The 21,718-nt window shown below is 42.2% G+C and overlaps 2 protein-coding genes across 2 annotated transcripts in view; one reads left to right on the top strand and one right to left on the bottom strand.

The window, feature by feature from the left end:
- Positions 1-21,718, bottom strand: part of ANK3 (ankyrin 3) — a 436,797-nt gene that overhangs the window by 399,998 nt on the left and 15,081 nt on the right. The gene's annotated exons all lie outside the window — the stretch shown is intronic.
- On the top strand, positions 5,944-20,046 carry LOC142183147 (uncharacterized). The gene is made up of 2 exons (XM_075258092.1): positions 5,944-7,401; positions 19,909-20,046. Exons 1-2 carry the CDS (start codon positions 5,944-5,946, stop codon positions 20,044-20,046), a joined length of 1,596 nt encoding a protein of 531 aa, XP_075114193.1.

The raw sequence follows: 21,718 nt of genomic DNA, 5'->3' as shown, positions 1-21,718 counted from the left end.
CTGACTGTCTGTTTCCCGAGCTCGATATACTCTAACTTTTAATTAGGCCTACGACAACATATCTCGAGGGTTTTGAGCCCTCAACAGAAATTGGCAGCCCAAACGTGGGACACCGATAATCGTTTGATGTGCAGCCGATAGTGTACTGATCCACTCACCGACCGATTTTGGAGACGGGCCCGGAGGACCTCAGATGAATAAATCAGCGCTGTAAGGTAAGCCCTTGTCTTGCCAAATAACTAATCTGAGTTCCTACGTGTCTCGGATCCTGTGTGTCGATGAGTAAGGTTAGTTTCTGCATGTCTTTATATTAATCGGTGCATTATTATATAGTGTACAAGAACCTGAAGGGTATGTTGTCTGTAGTTGAATGGGAGACCTTGTACATGTCCTTTGGTTTGCTAAGTTTGATCCTGCTCACTGTTTATATCTGTTATAAAGTGTATAAGGCGGCACAGAAAGGAGAGTCATTCTCCATCCTTAATCCCTAGCGTTGCGAGAACAAAAGTACTGAGTGATTGAAAAGTCCTTGTTTTGGAACACTAGCCTCCAGCCGTGCCTGGACGGTCAGGGTCGAATGGGACCCGAGTAGTAGCACTAAGGACTGAGTAGAATCCGCGCGAGTACGTGCAAAGATTCAGGTGTGTTTAGGCAAAGGGACACAGACATGAAAGTTGAGTCTGTGGAGACCGAATGAGGTTTTGCCCTGAGCACTACACCAGAATTTGCACATCAGAGATTAGTTCAAGGAAAACAGAAGTGACTGTTTGGGAGTTCCCACTAGAGAAGTCAAAGTGACCCTCTTTTGTCTTAATTGCCCTAGAGGAGTGGGAAGCTCACGGCTGACTAGCTATCAGCCAATATGGGGAAGGGATCCTCCAAGATAGGGTACACCCCATATGAACTAATAAAGATGGGAGAAGGGAAAGAAATTGCCGCCCAAGTAAAGATAATCCTTAAGAGAGCAGGGGTTTCCAAGACAGGATTATTTGATAGTAAACTTTGGGACCAATGGAGATTAGATCATGCAGGCCAGATACAAGAGCATAAGTTACAAAGGGGAATATATGCTCTGATTGAATGTAGTAATAGGGCGGAGAAAGAGGGATGGCCTCAAAAATCAGATCCAAAGAAAGGTGTGTTGTACACCTTGCCCTCCGATGTGATCTTGAATCAGAAAGGACGGCAGAAACCACCCTCCGCACCCCCACCATATGGAGATCCTGAGGGTTGGACTTGTAGAGTCTGTGGTCAACAAAATCCCTATTTTCGGGAGATCTGTTCGGCATGTGGAGCCCCCCGCCCCAATGCCCAGCAGGTGAAAATGTTGCAACCACCTGATAATGAGACCTTCCCACCACTACCTCCGCCAGAGCCAACCCAACATCTATACCCGGTCCTGACTAGGTCCCAGACAAGGAGAACCATGGGCATCCGAGAACCCCATATAGCGACTGGGACTGATGTTGAAGATGATTCAAAAGAAGGGACATCCCGAACTCCACAAAGAGGGGGGGAGACAAGTAGTCAAAATGTCACCACCACCACAGTTGAATGGCGACCCTGGACCCCCAGTGAACAATTGGCCCTTTGCCAACAATTACCAGACCCTCAGTTAGATCCCAGTGCCTTTCTTAGGAAGATGAGAATGATCCAGATGAATTACAAAGCTAGTTGGAAGGATCTTATGGCCCTTCTACAGGTCAAATGTACCGAGGGACTGATGACAACCATTAATCTTACTGCCCAGTTTAGTAGACATCAGCCTCACAGTACAGAAACCACTATGAGCGGGGACGAATTTTTAGATAGATTACAATTGTGGTGTGACAGACAAGCAGAAACCAGACGCACCGCTTTGACTACCTGTAAAAGGGAGAAGGGAGAGTCTGTTGAAGCATATTATGGCAGACTACTCACCAAGGTAATAGACTCTGGGTGGGATCAGGTCCCTGATGCTTTGAAAAACACCATGATTGCTGAAGCATTCATGCAAGGAATCGGACCAAATATGGCCGAAAAGATCAGAGGTTGCACCCCAGATTGGAGACGCACAAATCCAGATGACTTGTATGCCAAGGCTGTTGGGTTTGCTGTAGATGAGAGAGAGAAAAAGGCAGCCGCCCCAGTGAAAAACTACACCAATTTGGGCACCCTAAACCTGGGAAATCCAAGTGATCAAGGCCAACAGGGCACCCGCCCTAGACAACAAGGGCGGAGGGAAACTCGAAAGTGTTTTAATTGTGGAAAACAGGGACATCTGGCCAGGGATTGTTGGTGCCCAAAACAAAGTGACAATTGTAGAAAACCTGCCCCTAGTCAGGGTCAGGGCAACTCACAATGAAGGACAGGCTCTCCAGCCCCAGTGTCCCTCTTATCTTCAGCAGAGAGAGGTATACAAATTTTCCAACCTGTATTGATTAATGGAAAGGAGGTGCCGTTCCTCATAGACACTGGGGCAACTAAATCTTGTGTCAGTAAAGACATTGTCACTCATTTAGATTTACCTTTGTCTGGTGAGAGTCAGATGGTTCAGGGAGTATCAGGTCCCCCTGCCCCGTTTTACCAGACAAAGCCCATAGAAACGTCCTTTCAGGGGAGCAGGATTTTGACTAGATTCCTTGTTTCCGAAACCTCAGACAATATTCTAGGCACTGATGTGATGGGAGTACTAGGTTGTAACATTATGCTGCACCCCTCTGGTGAGGCTTATGTACAAACCACACATACCGATCACGAGATACTTTGTTTAGTATCTGCAACAGTGAATACTCCACATTCAGTATTCACCCTCACTGATGAAGAAAGTGTGTTATTGTCTCAGGTTCCGGAAAGTCTGTGGGCAACAAGTAAAACAGATCTGGGTAAACTAGATGTTCCTCCTGTTATGGTAAACTTGAAACCAGGAGCACAGCCACCTAGAATCAAACAATATCCACTGACACACGCCCAAGAAGATGCTATAGCCACAACTATTGTAGAATTGTTAAAAGCTAAGGCTTTAAAAGAATGTACGTCAGTGGCCAACACACCACTGTTCCCTGTCAAAAAGCAGGGCAAAAAGGGTGAACCAGATACTTACCGCATGGTCCATGACCTAAGAGAGTTAAACAAAGTGACCTTGCTAGAGACCCCGGTAGTGCCCAACCCTCATACCTTATTGTCTGAAGTTCCCACAGGGACCACGTATTATACCGTTGTGGATCTTTGCAATGCTTATTTCAGTGTGCCCCTGCACCCCGATTGTCAATACCTGTTTGCCTTTACCTTCAGAGGTAAACAATACACCTGGGCAGTCCTACCACAGGGGGCACAAAACAGTCCAAATCAGTTCACAAGGTGTCTCACTCTGATCATGAATGCCTGGGACCCTCCCTCTGATAATGTTGTATTGTTGCAATATGTTGATGATCTTCTTCTTTGTGCCCCAGATAAACAGACATGTGAAGCCGCGACCATAAGCCTGCTGTGTTTCCTCTACCAGAACGGGTGTAAGGCCAGTAAAGACAAGCTGCAATTTTGTAAGCAAAGGGTGGTGTTCTTAGGACATTGTCTGAGTCAAGGTACCAAACACCTTTCAGATGAACGGACCAAAGTGGTAAGAGAAATGCAGGTGCCAACCTCCCATGCTCAGTTACGTACCTTTTTGGGTCTGGTGTCATACTGTAGGCCATGGATCAGATCTGCATCTCTGACCATGCAACCCTTGTATGACTGTCTTTCCTCTAAACCATTCAGTCTGACACCAGAGGCTTTGGATGCATTTTACCAACTTAAGCTCCAGATAGCCAGTGCACCTGCCTTAGGCTTGCCTGACTATCAGAAGCCCTTTCAACTTTATGTCACTGAGATGATGGGACATGCTACTGCAGTTCTCACACAACAACATGGAGATAGAAAGCGTCCCGTGGCATATTATAGTGCACGTTTGGATGCTGTTGCAAGGGGAACGCCCTCTTGTGTAAGGGTTGTACTCTCCGTACAGGTCCTGCTTGAGAAAAGTTCAGACATTGTCCTGGACCACCCCCTGGTGGTATATACTCCACATGACATCCATGCAATCCTCACACAGGTAGACAGACGTCATCTTTCCTTGGCAAGACAGAGCAAAATGGAATTTGCTCTACAATCCTCCTCTAACATCTCATTTCAGCGTTGTTTGACTCTGAATCCTGCAACTCTTTTACCAGTAGGAGTTCATGATTCAGAGGGGGGAGTAGATGAAGATGAGATATTTTTAAACTCCCTCTCAGAAGATGATTTACATCAGCATGACTGTGTTGACCTGATGTCTCAAGAGACAGTCGGTTTCAGTCATGTTACTGATGTCCCATTGAAAAATCCTGATTATGAGATGTTTGTGGACGGTTCCAGGTACCTAACAGACGAAGGCAAATTTGTTACAGGGTATGCTGTAGTCACTATACATGACACCATAGTACAAGAAGCCCTTCCACCACACATGTCAGCACAAGAGGCTGAATTGAAAGCCCTTACAGAAGCCTGTAAAGTAGCTAAGGATAGCACAGCAAACATTTACACTGACTCCAGGTATGCTTTTGGCATTGCACATGATTATGGCCCAATATGGAGGTCTAGGAATTTCCTGACGGCACAGGGCAAGCCAATTAAGAATGGAAACTTAGTAAGTCAGTTGATGGAGGCCATATTACTCCCTAAGCAGTTGGCAATTGTGAAAGTCAAAGCTCACACAAGGGGAAGAGACCCTGAGAGTATCGGAAATGAGAAGGCAGATCGAGCAGCCAAAGCAGCAGCACTGCTGCCATGGAAGGGTCTCAACCAGGTGAGCAAAATAGACACTGACCTAGCAGACCCGAAGGGGCTGTACTCTAAGGTGACGAGTGAGGAAATTGAGAAATGGACAAAGGCTGGTGCCAGAGAATGTGAAGGAATGTGGAAAATGGGGGATAGACTGTGTCTGCCCGCAGCAGCATACCCCCAAATGGCTGGTTTGGCCCACGGTAAGGTGCATGCCTCTCGAAATGCCATGGAGTCATTAGTGAGTAAATTATGGTTTGCCCCAGGTTTTGGCAGGGCTGCAGGGAATCACGTAAAAGCATGTCACATATGTGCTCTACACAATCCAGGACAGGTAGTTAAGACACCCACCAAATGCACACCAAAACCCCTGTACCCATTCCAAAGGTTACAAATAGACTACATACAATTGCCTAAATCTGCAACGTACGAATACGTGTTAGTCTGTGTGGATTTGTTCTCCGGTTGGGTAGAGGCCTATCCGGTCAGCCGAGCAACCGCACAGGTAACTGCCAAGAAATTGATGTCTGAGCTTGTGTGTAGATTCGGGATACCTGAGGTGATAGAGTCTGATAGAGGTACACATTTCACAGGTGAAATAATGAAGGAAATAATGTCTGCTTTGGGGATTGAGCAAGCTTTCCACACACCCTACCATCCCCAAAGTTCAGGCAAAGTGGAAAGGTTGAATGGCACACTCAAGTTAAAAATCCAGAAAGCCATGGCAGAGACAGGAAGGCCCTGGCCAGAGTGCCTATCACTAGCATTATACTCAGTGAGGACCACTCCTAATAGAAAAACAGGTCTGTCACCATTTGAGGTGCTTTTTGGAAGTGTGCCTAGACTAGGGTTATATTTTCCCCAGACTTTACAACTCAATTATGACAGCACTGCCAGCTATGTCCAGAGCTTGTGTCAAAGACTGAAAGTAACACATGAACAGGTGTTCTCTTCTATTCCAGACCCTTCTGATCTTTCAGGAACACATAGCTTGCAGCCTGGTGATTGGGTGGTCGTGAAAAGACATACCAGGAAGCCTCTTGAACCCAGATATGACGGTCCCTTCCAAGTACTGCTGACAACTGCCACTTCAGTCAAATTGGAGGGAAAATCTACCTGGATACACGCTTCCCATTGTAAAAAGGTTCCTGAACCACGGCAGGAATGAAGAGATGGACATTACTTGTTTTCTGTTTTCTCAAAGGACTCACAATCAGTGGAGCCTGGAAATCTCTTCAAGGACCTAGAGAAGTTGACAATAAATTTGTCAGACATCATCTTATAATGGTAGAAGGGTTCGATAAGACCCTCAAAGATTGTTGGATATGCACTCACTCACCCATTTCATCCTCTAGTCTACCATTCTTAGCTGTGCCTGTCCCCATGGAAGAACTGATCGACTGGTCTGGTTGTATGGATCACACCCACAATACGAAAGAATCAGTGTGGAAATTGTGGGCAAATGTTACTGTGGGGATACCAATAGTGGGGTGGACAGATTACCCATGGTGGCAAGGTAACCTTACTGGGGATAACAAGAATATCCAATATGTGACACATGATGGAGAGAGATGGGTTGCACGAAACAAATCTACTGCTACTATATTAGGAGAAATTCCGCAAACCCGAATACAGATAAGTTTTGCTGATGATGGGAAAGAGAGAGGGGATTTTTGGACACCTTGGGTCATAGAAAGAACCTTACACAACACCTCTTGGGAAAATGCACATCTATTTGTAGAAGGGAATAATCACACATGTAAAGAGATACCCGGGAATATAGAATGTGTAAATGAGACAATTGAAGAAAGGCTTTATAGGAAAAAGGACCTTAACTTTGTTTGTGGAAATCGAGACTTTGGGTACTGTGGAGCCCTGGGCAAACAACCCTCTTGGTGTATGCTGAAGAATGTATCTAGCTTTGTGGATCTTGTGCACAAACTTATTACCCAGCACTCAGCCTTCTTTGAACTACCTCCTCAGATGTATTGGGCATGTGGCAACAATGCATACAAGTGGTTACCGGTAGGGGTGAAAGGTACATGTACAATAGTAAGACTTACTCCTGCCACCTTTATAGTTGATAGACTAAATGCAAAAGCCATACCTAAACACACTCTGTACAAGAGAGCAGCTGATAACACCCCTAGGAAAAGTGGTAGACCCCACCTGGTCCAAATGAGCACGGGGAGCAAAATAGTCAGTACAGTTCTTGTTTATCCAATGATAACGCAAACCTGGGATAAACTAGTAGAAGCCACAGATTACTTAGATGATCAAATATGGGGTATCTTAGGTGTACTTAATACCACCATAGCGGTACAAAACCAGTTGATCATAGTCACCAACCAACACACCCTGGTACTAGATTATGTTACTGCGGCCCAGGGTGGGATGTGTCAGGTGGTGGGACCTACCTGTTGCCATTATATCGATCCAGAAGGGAATATCAAAGGAAAGCAAAAATTAGAGGATATATACAAACTAAGGGAAGAGTACGAGAAGGAGGTTGTACAAAATGAAGATAGCTGGTGGTCAGATACTTTTTCCTTTTTGAATCCTGCTAATTGGTTCAAGGGAATAGGTGGATGGATAACGGGGATATTACAAACCATTATACAAGTTGTTATGATTATATTGTTTATATATTGCTTTTTCAAGCTACTTTTGATGTGCTTTAATCGATGTTATGATAAAGATAGACATAAATGGTAGACATTATAGGAATATCAGATGGGGAATCCAGCAGGCCTGGCATCTACATTGTAGGTGAATATACTCATTTGATATGAGAATAATGTCTAAAATGGGGGAATTGTAAGGGTTAAAATAAGCTTGCTCTTTCATTAAAAGACAATATAGTAAAAGTCAGTTGGACAGCAAAACCACAAGTCTCAGACTGCACGTTAGCAGTTAGACTCATTCTGCTGATCTATAGATAGCTGTATGCCAGTGGTTAGACAGTCTGTTATCAGTCTAAAAAACTGTAGATACGGGAAGTTGTGGTGTAAGTGACCGTTGATGCTCAGTGCTGTGGTATATGTAACATTTTGTGCTTATCTAGGATGTTCTGCTAACTGTCAGATAAGTTGGCAGATGTTCAGTTGAAGATATATATATATGTATGTGAAAATATATGCTACGTGTTACCGGATCCATGAGACCATATTTAGATGTCAGGTCATGTGATCTTCATGCAAATATGCTTCCTTTATAATCCTGTGCTGCTGAACAATAAAGTGAAACATTCTATTCAAGATACCCAGGTGTCTGACTGTCTGTTTCCCGAGCTCGATATACTCTAACTTTTAATTAGGCCTACGACAACATATCTCGAGGGTTTTGAGCCCTCAACAATATCAATAAAACTACATATTGCTCCTCAAAAGAAAAAAAAAACAAAAAAAAAACACCTTACACAGTTCTATACACTGAAATATCATGGCTATATGGTAACGTGAATTTTTTGAGATCTGTTCACATGGTGCGGTGCTGCATGGAGTCTGCTGCTTCTGTGGTGCTGTGCCCGTGGGACGGTGCGACCCAGAGCCTGGGGGCTTGGTCTGGTGGCAGGGGTGTTGCTGGACCACTGGGTTGCTCCCCCTGTGGGTGCTGTGTTGCGGTTGTGGCGGTCGCAGTGCAGTGCCGCACTCAGTAGAGTAGGGACCCACTATAAGAGGTCGCCGTGAAGTTGCTAGTGGACCTATACACCTTGATCAATATGTATACTAAGAACCTCATGCTCCGTATTGTAGGATTTGCTGAGAAGCATGAGATCAATGTATAAGATTGGGATGTGCGGGCCATGTCTTTTTCTCTTTTTGAAATATAAAAAGTTACATTGAACCTGTAAGGGAGGTTTAACTTTACATTTTTTTTCACCTTCTATGCAAAGTCTGTATATTATAATTGGAGATATCAGTGAACACCACAATAAATCCACAGTAATGAATAATGGCTGGATTAAAGTGTAAGACTTTTATAGCCAATGAAGTACTATCTTACTTTGAAGACCTTTGGATTTATATCAGCAGGCTACATAAAACGGAATTAATAAAACTCATCAAAGAGATCATTCTATTAGGGAATGTGTATTACACTTGCAGGATTACTTACCATTTACTTCCCTATGCCAGTCCTGCTGTACCCACCACCACCACAGTATAGGCCACAGTTTATTCTAGCCTGTAGAGCTTTCATAGTAATGAATATCTGTATTGGTATAAGACTCCACTTGCATTCTAAAATGGCAATTGCTAGGGAATCACTCAGCCTCTTAAGATAACCCCGGCTTCTGCACAGTTAGGGTCTCAACTTTTTGAATACTAACAAGATGTCTCATTTTAGCATCCAGGTCTGAACCATTAGAAAGACTCTGAATTTTGGTATAAAGCTGCAGAGTGGGTGAAGACGTTTTATATTACAATCTAATCCTTACATAATTTTTAAAAAATTGTAAGTAGAAGTTCCACCGGTCTAGAAGATCATGAAGGAAGGAGGGAGGGTCATTTTTCACAAACTGTTTTTGCAAGAAAAGCTGCAATGTTCTAAACAGGTTTTAAATTATTTATGTCTCCTCCCCAGACCCCACAATACTTTATGAATTCAGACAACCATAAAGCAGCACCTGTTCTGAGAATGGTCTACCTGCTTTGTCCTTACGGGATCTAATTCTGCTCCTGGCACAATATGTATAATAAATATAATTTAATGCAGACACTGGAATGTATTTAAGGTAAATCGCATTGAAGGTGGAGTGTAGATCTGAGAGGCGGTAAGAATAGAAGAGAATTATTTTAAGTGGTGAAGTAGAGAGGAAAGAAATAAATCTTTTCTGCTTATAAGCATAGGTTATTATACCCTGGCAACTGAGCAAGAGGGAGGGCAAGATTTGGAGGTAAACCTGGTGTGGAAGTTTGATGATTGTGTAGAATCCCAGCTTTTAGGGTAAGGCCCCATGTAGCATCCCGTCACAAAAAAAGCGCTGGGAGAAAACCCGTGGAGGCAACGCATTATGGTTCTTCCCGCAGCGCTTTAGACAGAAAGTTAGCAGAGGTTTTCTCTGTGGACTTTCTGTTAAAATTATACCTATGGGAAAACCGCCAGCGTTTCAGTAGGTATAATTGACATCCTGCGATTTCCAATACCGTGACTGTTTTGGAAATCATGACATGTCCGCAGCATGATTTTTACCACAAAGTGGGCATGGGATTCGCTAGAATCTCATCCACTTTGCTTGGACTGTAAAACACCATGATTTTTCCCGCTACAATGGAGCCCCAGCCTTAAAAAGGACCTGTCACCTCTATGGATAGATCTGTTCTAGTAAATAATTGTATTTCTCATAAAACAATTCTGGAGCATCTTTTGTTATAACTCTGCTGTCCTCGGTTATTCCATAAAGAAAAGATTTTTCTGGCACTCAATGGAAACTTTTTATATGTTTATTATAGGCATCCAAAGTTATACATATATAGACGTTTCGGTCCACAGACCTTCATCAGTATAACGGATGCAGAAAAGGTGAATGCATGGACCCTTTTCCTAACACCATGCGTTCACCATTCCTGCATCCGTTATACTGATGAAGGTCTGTGGACCGAAACGTCTATATATGTATAACTTTGGATGCCTATAATAAACACATAAAAAGTTTCCATTGAGTGCCAGAAAAATCTTTTCTTTATGGAATATGGCGGTGAGATGCCTTTTCTGAGCACCTAATTTGATTAATACCGAGTGACGGATCATTATATCTAAACTGATCCTCTGTTATAACTTCTAGAAATGTATTAATAAATTGACATCTGGGTGTTGCCAGAATTTTTCTAGTGAAAGGGAGGGTGTCCTTAATATTTTGATACTGACAACACTAATTGGATATTGCCAGAGAGTGCAAGGACACACCCCAAACTGGTGGCACCCAATTATCAATTTGTTCTTACATATCTGGGAGGACAATAGCTGCTATGGGCTAAGGCGCTGTGGAAAAGCTGTTGTGTTCCATATACTCGTAGGTATAATAGGGGCAGAAAGTTCGCTGAGGAAAACACTGTGGACTTTCTTTGTAAACTGCTGCAGAAAAAAACTTGATGAATTTCCGCCACTGTCTTTTCCACAATGTTTTTTGGCTGGGGCTCACTACATGGGGTCTTAGTCTTAGAATTATTTTATAATTGATCTCTAGTTATAGGCTGGATATTTAATAAAGAAAATGATCATTTCAACCATGCCACAGTGTGCATGTCCAAATTTGGGGTATTTCAATGGGGAGGCATGATATGATATACCCAAAAGAATGGCTTGAGTCATGAAATACATTATAATACACTGCCTGGCCCAAAAAAAAGTCGTGAGTGTTAATTTTTAGTTGGGCCACCATGAGCACGAATAACAGCACGCATCCGTCTTGGCATGGAGTCTATAATGTTCTGTAGTGTAGACTCAGGGATTTTGATCCAATTCTCGAGTATCAGGGAACCCAGGTTACGCAGATTCGTTGGGGGTGGTGAGTGACAGCGCAGGTTCCTTTCCAGCACATTCCAGTGTTTTGTGTGCTTCTCGTCGCACCCGGACACGACCATCACTCTGGAACAATGTGAAACGTGATTCATCTGACCACATGACCTTTCTTCACTGCTCTAGGGTCCAATCTTTGTGGTCTCTTGCAAATGACAGGTGCCGACGTTTGTTGGTCTCTGTCACCAATGGTTTCGTGTGGCGACACAACTGTTGAGACCTATTCCTTTGAGTTCTCGTCGCATTGTTCGCTCCGAAATGTGTCGCTCCGTCGAGTTGAACATCTGTGTGAGCTCAAAGGTGGTTTTCCGGCGGTTATTCTTCACCAGTCGCTTTAGGGACCTACGACCTCGAGTTTCGAGTATAGTCTTACGCCCACACTTTCTATGGTTGGAGGGGGGATTCTCCACCATCTCGCCATGCTCGTATGATACGCTGAACAGTTCTTTGTCCGATACCAGTTACTTCAGCTATCTCCTTGGTCGATTTGTTGGCCTGATGCAATCCAATGACTTGCCCCTTCTTGAAGGCACTAAAATCTCTTCCTTTGGTAGCTCTTCCGTTGGTAGACATCGCTTCACACCTTTAATTATGATCTGCACTTGACAGGCTACAGCTCAATTATATATATTCAAGAATATATGCAAATTCCTGTCATGAACAGTTCATAATTATATCAGGGGTGGAACGGTACCTTGTTGCACAACGTGACTTTTTTTTTGGACAGGCAGTGTATATATTATTATTATATAGCCTACTCGCTATTCATTTATATTTACCCTGCTTGATGTGACAGCAGACAGGTCTTACTTATCACCTTCTCTGAACAAATTTGCCCTCAGAGCACCACTTGTCACACAGGCAAGTAAGAATAATTAATAAGTGTATATCTCTCGCTCGGTCGTCCCTGTTCTGTTCTTCCTGAATGCCAATTACGTCGTTTATTAGCGTTTCCCAGCACAGATTAGTGCCAGTAACTGTGACAATGCAACGCATTGTGAGAGCAAAGAGAATACAAAGGCTCAAGAACTAACAAGCTGTAAAACACTTAGTACTTTTAGGTTACAGCGGATTCAAGACTGGCCTCCTAGGTATTACCAGGGAATTTGTGGAAATATACAGGGGCTTGTTGTAACAGATCTGTGAATTTATGAAGGTAATTTTACAATATATCATGTACATGGCTACCCTGACTTGGACACAGAACCTTTCCAATATGTGATCGATACATTACTAGGAAACTGCCACATTGCTTTAATATGCAAAGTTATAAATGTTAGATTCCATATGTACATTAATCAGCAACAGCACTGTCAATGCACAAGGGTACACCGTGCAGGGTGCCAGTCCACTGGCTATGTACATCTTGTAAGATGAAGCAGAGGTGTCGCCTTGATGATGGGGGAAGCCTGGCAGATGAAGAGTGGCATACAACACAGTCTAAAAAGTTCTCAGTACAGTCAAGTGGCTCAGGACAGGCAATTAAAGGGAATGTGTCTCTAAAAATGTGCTATGGTAGGATTTTAAGATTAAAGAAAAGAAATAAAAAGTCTATGTGACTATCTATATGTAAAAAGAAGAGAGTTATCACATGGGGCTATAAAAAAAACCCTGATTTTCTGATGGTCTATGAAACGTCCCCCCCCCCCCCCCCCCATTTCACAGATCCCTTCAGCTCAAATCTGAGTCTAATCTGTAGAAGTGGGTGCTCCACAAATGCAAAACTGTGAAAAATGACCATTTTGCATATCATTTGTCTTTTGTCTGAGTGAAATTCCCATAGTGAACCATCATTATATCTACTACTGACAATAGAGAATGTCACCGTTTATTTACTTTACTTCCCTGCACAAAGCGAGTCTAGAAAACTCAACATCAGTGAGTTGGCTCCAGACTATTGCTGCCTATGGCCAGGACTGTGCTGTAAAAAGAATGTCACTAAATGCTGGTAAGACAGCAGAAGAGAAGATGAGGCAAGATGGCAGCTGAGCTGCAGCAATACTATATGATCAACATATCAGATGTCACTTTCTGAGAAGAAATAAGCCATGTTTTCTAACGCAGGATAACCCCTTTAAATTAAACATGGTTTATATAGAGGAGTTGTATTGTGACATACAGTTAGGGCCAGAAATATTTGGACAGTGACACAATTTTCGCGAGTTGGGCTCTGCATGCCACCACATTGGATTTGAAATGAAACCTCTACAACAGAATTCAAGTGCAGATTGTAACGTTTAATTTGAAGGGTTGAACAAAAATTTCTGATAGAAAATGTAGGAATTGTACACATTTCTTTACAAACACTCCACATTTTAGGAGCTCAAAAGTAATTGGACAAATAAACATAACCCAAACAAAATATTTTTTATTTTCAATATTTTGTTGCAAATCCTTTGGAGGCAATCACTGCCTTAAGTCTGGAACCCATGGATATCACCAAACGCTGGGTTTCCTCCTTCTTAATGCTTTGCCAGGCCTTTACAGCTGCAGCCTTCAGGTCTTGCTTGTTTGTGGGTCTTTCCGCCTTAAGTCTGGATTTGAGCAAGTGAAATGCATGCTCAATTGGGTTAAGATCTGGTGATTGACTTGGCCATTGCAGAATGTTCCACTTTTTTGCACTCATGAACTCCTGGGTAGCTTTGGCTGTATGCTTGGGGTCATTGTCCATCTGTACTATGAAGCGCCGTCAGATCAACTTGGCAGCATTTGGCTGAATCTGGGCTGAAAGTATATCCCGGTACACTTCAGAATTCATCCGGCTACTCTTGTCTGCTGTTATGTCATCAATAAACACAAGTGACCCAGTGCCTGGCTTCTTGAGGTGTTTTTCAGCAAATGTAACTCTGGCCTGTCTATTTTTGGAATTGATGAATGGTTTGCATCTAGATGTGAACCCTTTGTATTTACTTTCATGGAGTCTTCTCTTTACTGTTGACTTAGAGACAGATACACCTACTTCACTGAGAGTGTTCTGGACTTCAGTTGATGTTGTGAACGGGTTCTTCTTGACCAAAGAAAGTATGCGGCGATCATCCACCACTGTTGTCATCCGTGGATGCCCAGGCCTTTTTGAGTTCCCAAGCTCACCAGTCAATTCCTTTTTTCTTAGAATGTACCCGACTGTTGATTTTGCTACTCCAAGCATGTCTGCTATCTCTCTGATGGATTTTTTCTTTGTTTTCAGCCTCAGGATGTTCTGCTTCACCTCAATTGAGAGTTCCTTTGACCGCATGTTGTCTGGTCACAGCAACAGCTTCCAAATGCAAAACCACACACCTGGAATCAACCCCAGACCTTTTAACTACTTAATTGATTACAGGTTTACGAGGGAGACGCCTTCAGAGTTAATTGCAGCCCTTAGAGTCCATTGTCCAATTACTTTTGGTCCCTTGAAAAAGAGGAGGCTATGCATTACAGAGCTATGATTTCTAAACCCTTTCTCCGATTTGGATGTGGAAACTCTCATATTGCAGCTGGGAGTGTGCACTTTCAGCCCATATTATATATATAATTGTATTTCTGAACATGTTTTAGTAAACAGCTAAAATAACAAAACTTGTGTCACTGTCCAAATATTTCTGGCCCTAACTGTATGGCAAAGTACAGATCACCAGACTAAGTGGCCAATGCAATTACTGGGGATCCAATCACTGGAGCACCTAGTGATCTGGAGAATGGAATCCTGCAACGTCTCTCAAGTGCTCCACATGAATGAAGCAGTGGTACACGTGTGTGGCCACCATGCCATTCAATCTTATGGGGCTGTTGGAGATTGCATTAGATTTCCATGACCATGAGGTGCAGTAACGTAGAACACATACCTAGTGGAGCAGAGCTACGAGGAAACAATGATGAAAAAAAATGTCTATCAAGTAACTCATTGCTCGTGCCTTAAACAGGTTATGGTGGCAACAACAATATTATCAGGTTTCATTTGATTTTAGCAAGTTGACACTTCTCAAGGAAGCTGCTCTGGTGATCAGCCCAAGGACTGGCTGCCGAAACCCTTAGCAGTCAGCTGATTTTGTTAAGGAAAACTGCAAGCAGCCATAGATATACAATAAGTGTTCACTTAAGGGAATGAGTGATTATGCAACATGTGGTTGCATCAATGTAATAAGTGCTTCTACTACGGCTACTGCGCATGCGCCCGGGCTATTTTTTTTTTATCAGTGTCCGCGAGCAAGCGCCGGAGGAGGACGGGACCGAAGACGACAGAGGAAGAAGAGGCGGGGAAGAAGAAGACGGCGCACCCTGAATGCCCGCCCAGGGCCCGCCCAGGGTGCACGTTCCGTAAGTAGAGAAGATTCTTTTCTAAGTTATTATTTTAAAACGGGGGGGTAGTTTAATTTAACTTTTACAGTGCCTGAATAGCCTTTTTAAAGGCTATGCATGCATATGTGGGGCTCTAGCAGCATGATTTTGCTGATAGAGCCCCTTTAATCCCCACTGCCATAATATTATTTGCCACTGGCAAATAAAAAGAAAAAAATTAAGTTACATATCAAAGTGTAACAAATGGGCAACAACTCTGATGCAATAGTACAATTAATACAAAGCTTTATTATATAAATATTAAAAAGCCATAAGGAGTGCAATACAAGATATAAAAGAAATAGGGCATAGTACAGTAAAGTGATTAAAATATTTTAGAGACTTGTTCTAAACCTGTTTTGATGTACTTTACTTTAAGATCTTTCACAAACACAGAAAGACGCTCATTAATGGATACTGCTCCAAGCTTACCGTGAACTGATGCACAACTGAATCTCAAGTTACCCTAACAAAACAGGTGGACAACCTGAAGAATATAGGGAACCTGCCACTAGCACTAACACATTAAATCAAGGACATAGAAGAAAATACAGTAACTAAACTATTAGAGTGTATCTCCAGCTATAAGCAACATCCATTGAACAAAAGACCAGCCTTAAGGCTATAGAACATTTTAATAGACACTGTATGTGACTTAGTGATTTTAATACATGTCCTCAAATTTATAGGAATTCCTTCCAATCTACATGGGTTCATTAAATACTATTCACTTCCAGTGCCTAGTTCTGGTGTGGATTGAAAACTTTACACAACATAATGCCTTATTGCAATATATTTTATTGTGACATGCGTGAACTTTTTGGTACACGTACGTTTAAGATCTTGTAATTTGCTTGTCGAGTTGTTCCGTAACAATTTTCTGCTTCCTACTTGCAGTTGTTTATGTAATTTGAATACTTTTTCTTATAAATCATAAGTTGAACAACTAAAAGCCTTTAAGAGCCCTTATACTGTAACCACAAGGGTGACTAATAGTCTTCCTTGGAAATAAGATTTCCTTTGATCGTCTGCTTTGTCTGGGGTAATGTAGGCATGAAAATCAGTAATGGAACGTACCAGAACTCCTTAGTGCTAAACACCCTGAACACACACATTATATATATTATACACATATAATTAACTAATTTACATAGTTACATACTAGATGAGATTGGATGAAGACATCAGTCCGTCAAGTCCAACCTATAACCCTACATTTATTTATATTGGAATACAAGACAGGGCTAATATTGTGGACCATGTACAAATATCCAAAACCAAAAAATCATAAGCACCAAATTATAAAATAATTTCATGTTGTTAATACAAAAATAACATACCACATATATAGACAAAGGGATTGGAGATACCACATAATTAGATAACCAAGTTGGGAACAAAGGGTCATGCTAAGTATAAATAACAATGGAGATACATAGTCAGGGGGAAACACTTAAACCTAATAAATACCATACAATATAATACTAGTGTATAATACCCAATATATGTACAAGTCATGTAATAGGATAAGTGGTGCAGCCTTGATAAATAAGTGCTCTACAAACATATACAGTATTTGGATAGAAAAATAATCCAGTGTAACTTCACTTGGTCAGCACTCCACCCCAATGTGCATATATCGTCGCATGGGGGATGAAGCCTTTATTCTGGAGTAAATTGTAATCTTTTTAAATCTTAAAATGGACTGCCACCTGTAGGAGTTATTGCTCCATCCTTCCATGTAGTAGAAGCCAGGAGTGATTCCACTTTTAAAGTGATTCTACCATTAAAAACTTTTTTTTTTCTCATTGACATGTCAGAATAGCCTTAAGAAAGGCTATTCTTCTCCTATTTTTAGAAGTCTTCTTCCGCTCTGCCGTTTGGTTAAAATTCTGTTTTTTGTCGGTATGCAAATGAGTTCTCTCGCAGCATTGGGGGCAGTTCCCAGCACTCAAACAGCACTGGAGGCGTCCTCAATGCTGCGACAGAACTCACCAGTGCCTCCTCCATCTTCTTCTGGAACGTCCTCTTCATGCATCTTCTTCCGGTGCTGGGGTCACACTTGTATGCCTGCGCAGGCAGAGCCAATTGCACATGCCGGTGGCTATGTTTTTGTGGCCGCTTATGCGAGCACGAGTAGTACACTCCTATAGTTCAACAGAATACAGAGCATACTGCGCATGTTCGCATAAGCGGCCACAAAAACATGGCTGCAGGTATGTGCATTCGACTCTGCCTGAGGCCCGTTGGCATAGCCGACTGTGCAGGCGTACAAGTGTGACCCCAGCGCCAGAAGAAGACGCATGAAGAGGACGTTCCAGAAGAAGATGGAGGCGGCGCTGGAGAGTTCTCTCACAGCATTGGGGATGCCCCAATGCTGTTTGAGCGCTGTGGCCCGACCTCAGTGCTGCGAGATAACTCATTTGCATACCGACAAAAAACTGAATTTTAACCAAACGGCAGGGTGGAGAAGACATCTAAAGGTAGGAGAATAGCCTTTCTTAAGGTTATTCTGACATGTCCACAAGAAAAAAAAAAGTTTTTAACGGTAGAATCCCTTTAAAACTGCTTCAGAAAACACCAGGCGGTTTTCCCCTGCCCTAAAGGAATGGACTGTAAAAAAAAACAAAAAAAAAACACTAGGCATTTTCGGGCGCGGTTTTTTGCAAAAAAAAACTCTAGGCGTTTTTCGCCTCGCACTCACTTCTATTGCTTTCCTCAGGCGGAATCCGCCTGAAGAAAGGTCATGTCGCTTCTTTTTTCTGCTACCAGAAAAAAAAAAAAAAGCTAGCAATCTCCATAGACCACCATTGTATGGAGGTAGATTTTGAGGCGAAATCTGCTGTCAAAATCTGCCTTACTGCCCCTGTGTGAACTAGCCCGAAGAGGCCACTGTGATCACCCGAGTCCAAGAAGACAGAATCCCCTACAGATCAGATGTGGATGGCTTATTGTAGAGTCCGAGAAAACCCCTTTAGCATAAGTATATGGAACCTTAACGTACCATTGTGCAACCCCAAATTACACAAAAGGTATGGCTACCTAAAATAAGTCACTCAATTATAATTTGGTCATTATGATCACAGTGCTTTACCCTACAGACAAAGATTTAAGGATGCACTCTAGCTAGATTGTTTTATTTTCTCTGTAGACAGTAATTCAGACTGTATCAGTAATGCAGTGAGCATTACATTTCTATCCTATTCCTTTGGTAGCAAAAAAGCGTGGATTAATTTGTGTACATGGTAATTTGTGTACATGTACTGGTGTGTCTGCTCCGGCAAGAGGTCACCATCTTACAGTTACCCTCTTCTGGATAAATGTAATTCTGTGAAAATTAGAATTGTAGACACAGAGGGTCAGCATGAAGGTGCACCAGCACTCAAGAGCAGCTTCCCAGCGAGGGAAGTGCAAAAATATATTCCCAAGGTGGCTGCCAATTAGGCCTTACAGTAACTAGCAGTAATGCAAAGGAAAACAGGTTAAATAGGTCTCTGTTGTAAAATTTCACTAGCAGTAATATATGTAATGTAAATAGAGCAATAAAAACCAAATGTGGCTGTAATACTTTTCATAGTGATGATTTCTAACATTCATATGAAAGTTTAACTACACCTTGGCTCATTACTGGGCCAGAAGGCTGCAGATCCTGCATCCCAGTGCAGTTCCATGAGGTGATACCGTAGGAGTTGTGATACATTCATTGATGTAAAAAGCTGGACTCTCTAAATTAGTTTTCCCACAAAAGCAAATTATCCCCTGTCCATAGGGCTTACACTTCAGTGGAGGTCAGATCACTCAGACCCTCACTGATCAGGAAAACAGGGGACTTTCAGAATGAACTGGTGATCTGGCAGCATATGCACCGCTCCATTCATTTCAATGGGAAGATTGAGAACCCTGCTGATCTACATATTATCCCCTATCCCATTGATAGCTGTTAACATTATTTCAGAGGAAAACCCCTTCAAGTGGGCATTACATTTGCAATGTCAAGAGTACGTACAGCTGCTATATTAAGCAATAAGTACAACATATTGTTACTATGAACATCAGGTTGTGAATATGCACAATATGAAGGAAAGTCAAGCATTTAGCATTGCCATAGCAGGTATTTTCATTTTAATGGGCTTTCACTTTGCTGTTTGTTTTCTGGATATTGCATAATCAACATCAGCGTGCTTGCCTTGTGGCTTGGTAGCAATAAAACTATACACAGAATCAAGGTAATGTGAGTCATGTCATACTGTAAACATTAACTATTGTATATACCAAGCTCTCTTTTCTCTGCAGTTCAAAGGCTTTCCTGAGACATCAGATTTACTGATTGTGGAAAACGCAGACACATTAACCTGGAAGAGCCCTTTACAGGGTGATTCACGAATGGCAAGTGATGGCAAAAGTGGGAGTGGCCTTTATAAAAACAGATAGCTACATATTCAGACCCGATAGGAGGTCACTTAATAAAGTGTATTACTTAAGTATAACGCAGGAATAAAACCCAGGACATGATGTATACAAATCATACTACGGCTAGTGTAAGCCGATGGCTGGTCAGGTAATGGAGTGGGTGTAAATCTCGCCCTGACTACTAAGGTGGGTGAGATGAGAAAACTCCAGAAAGAACGTTTCTCAGCAGATAATTATTGTCTGCTGAAAGTTATTTCAGAGTTCCGGTTACTGGGCTGGATTTTTAGGAATGGCATGTAGGTTGGTAGTGGGACCTGTCATTCCACCCCCTCCAGTCCACACTTTGGGGATATTCCGGCAGCGACTCAGCTGCAGAGATTCTGCTCTTCAAGGGGGCTTAAGAAGTCAGCTCAAGCAGCAGACTTTGGGCAGAGCTTGGCTGGAGAGCCAAAGAAAGAGGTCATATTTTTGGAACTGTGTCCTGACTGATTCAACTGGCATTTTGACTTCTGTGATTCTAGGTGAGGTAACCTATTCTATGTTTAGTTAGAGCCTAGCCAGGCAGGTATTTATTTTTGTATTGTTTCCTTTTGTTGCTGCACTATACTTTTGAGTGAAAATAAAACTCTACCTTTGTTTTGGACTAAAGAAAGTGGACTTGTGTGTCTATGCCCCCCCCCCCCAGCGACCCCAGACCTTGACACTAGATTGACATCTGCAATGGAGATTCTGCAGCAAAAACCACCAAGAATCAGTCCCAAACAACAGAGACCTGTGTGCAGATGTGAACCTAGCCTAAGTTGTCACTCTACTGACTGAGCTACAAGTTCCACTAGTTTCAGTGCAAATTTTTGTCCTTACCTCTTTATTTTTCTTTCTTAATAGTATATTTCTCTGTATAATGTATATAGAGAAATATCTCTATTTAAATTTCAGCATGCAATGCACTGATTTAGAGAGATATTGCTCTACATAATACATTATACAGAGAAAGAAAATTGTCAGAGGGATCTCCAGGCAACTTTCTTATTAGTATTCACTGTACGGAGGTGATATCACTGTGAATACAAATAAGCCAGCAGCTGGGTGAAAGTGACTATTCACCAGATGATCGGGTGAGGGGGTATGAAAACCGGGAGACTCCCAGGAAAATCAGGAGCGTTCACTTGTCTGAAAACATTATGTAATGAATTGAAAGTTTAAAAAAAAAAAAAAAAAAAAAAAAAAAAAAAAAGACTTCTTTCTTCATTGTCTATGACTGACTGTACTTGAAGAATGGATAAGTTCCACAACATCAGTATCTACTAAAAACTACAGCACTGAGATTTCCGGAAAAAAAAAAACATACCAAAAGTGAACACATGGTTACATCGAAGAAGCCTTAAAGTCTAATAAGGGTAATTCAAGCTTTTCAAATTAAAGATAGCTAACCATCAATGGCCATCAATTTTAGATTGGCATTGGTCAGATTGTTGGGACCTTCGTAGATCATCTATTTCCTAGAGCGTACAGCTTACAATACTATATACATGCCAGGTACTAGAAAGCTCATTCACCGTTCTTTTAGTTGGTGGTTAAGGACACTACGGCAATGACCTGTACACTTTAATAGGCCAAAGTGCTCTGCAACTGGTGGGGTCCAGTGTGGCAGGAAGAAGGATAAATATTGCATACAAAAAGGTAAGGCAGAAAA

The sequence above is a fragment of the Leptodactylus fuscus genome, chromosome 10 (genome assembly GCF_031893055.1).
Source record: "Leptodactylus fuscus isolate aLepFus1 chromosome 10, aLepFus1.hap2, whole genome shotgun sequence".
Taxonomy (NCBI): Eukaryota; Metazoa; Chordata; class Amphibia; order Anura; family Leptodactylidae; genus Leptodactylus; species Leptodactylus fuscus.
Note: the sequence above shows the minus strand (reverse complement) of the source record. Positions and strands in the feature narration are given on the sequence as shown.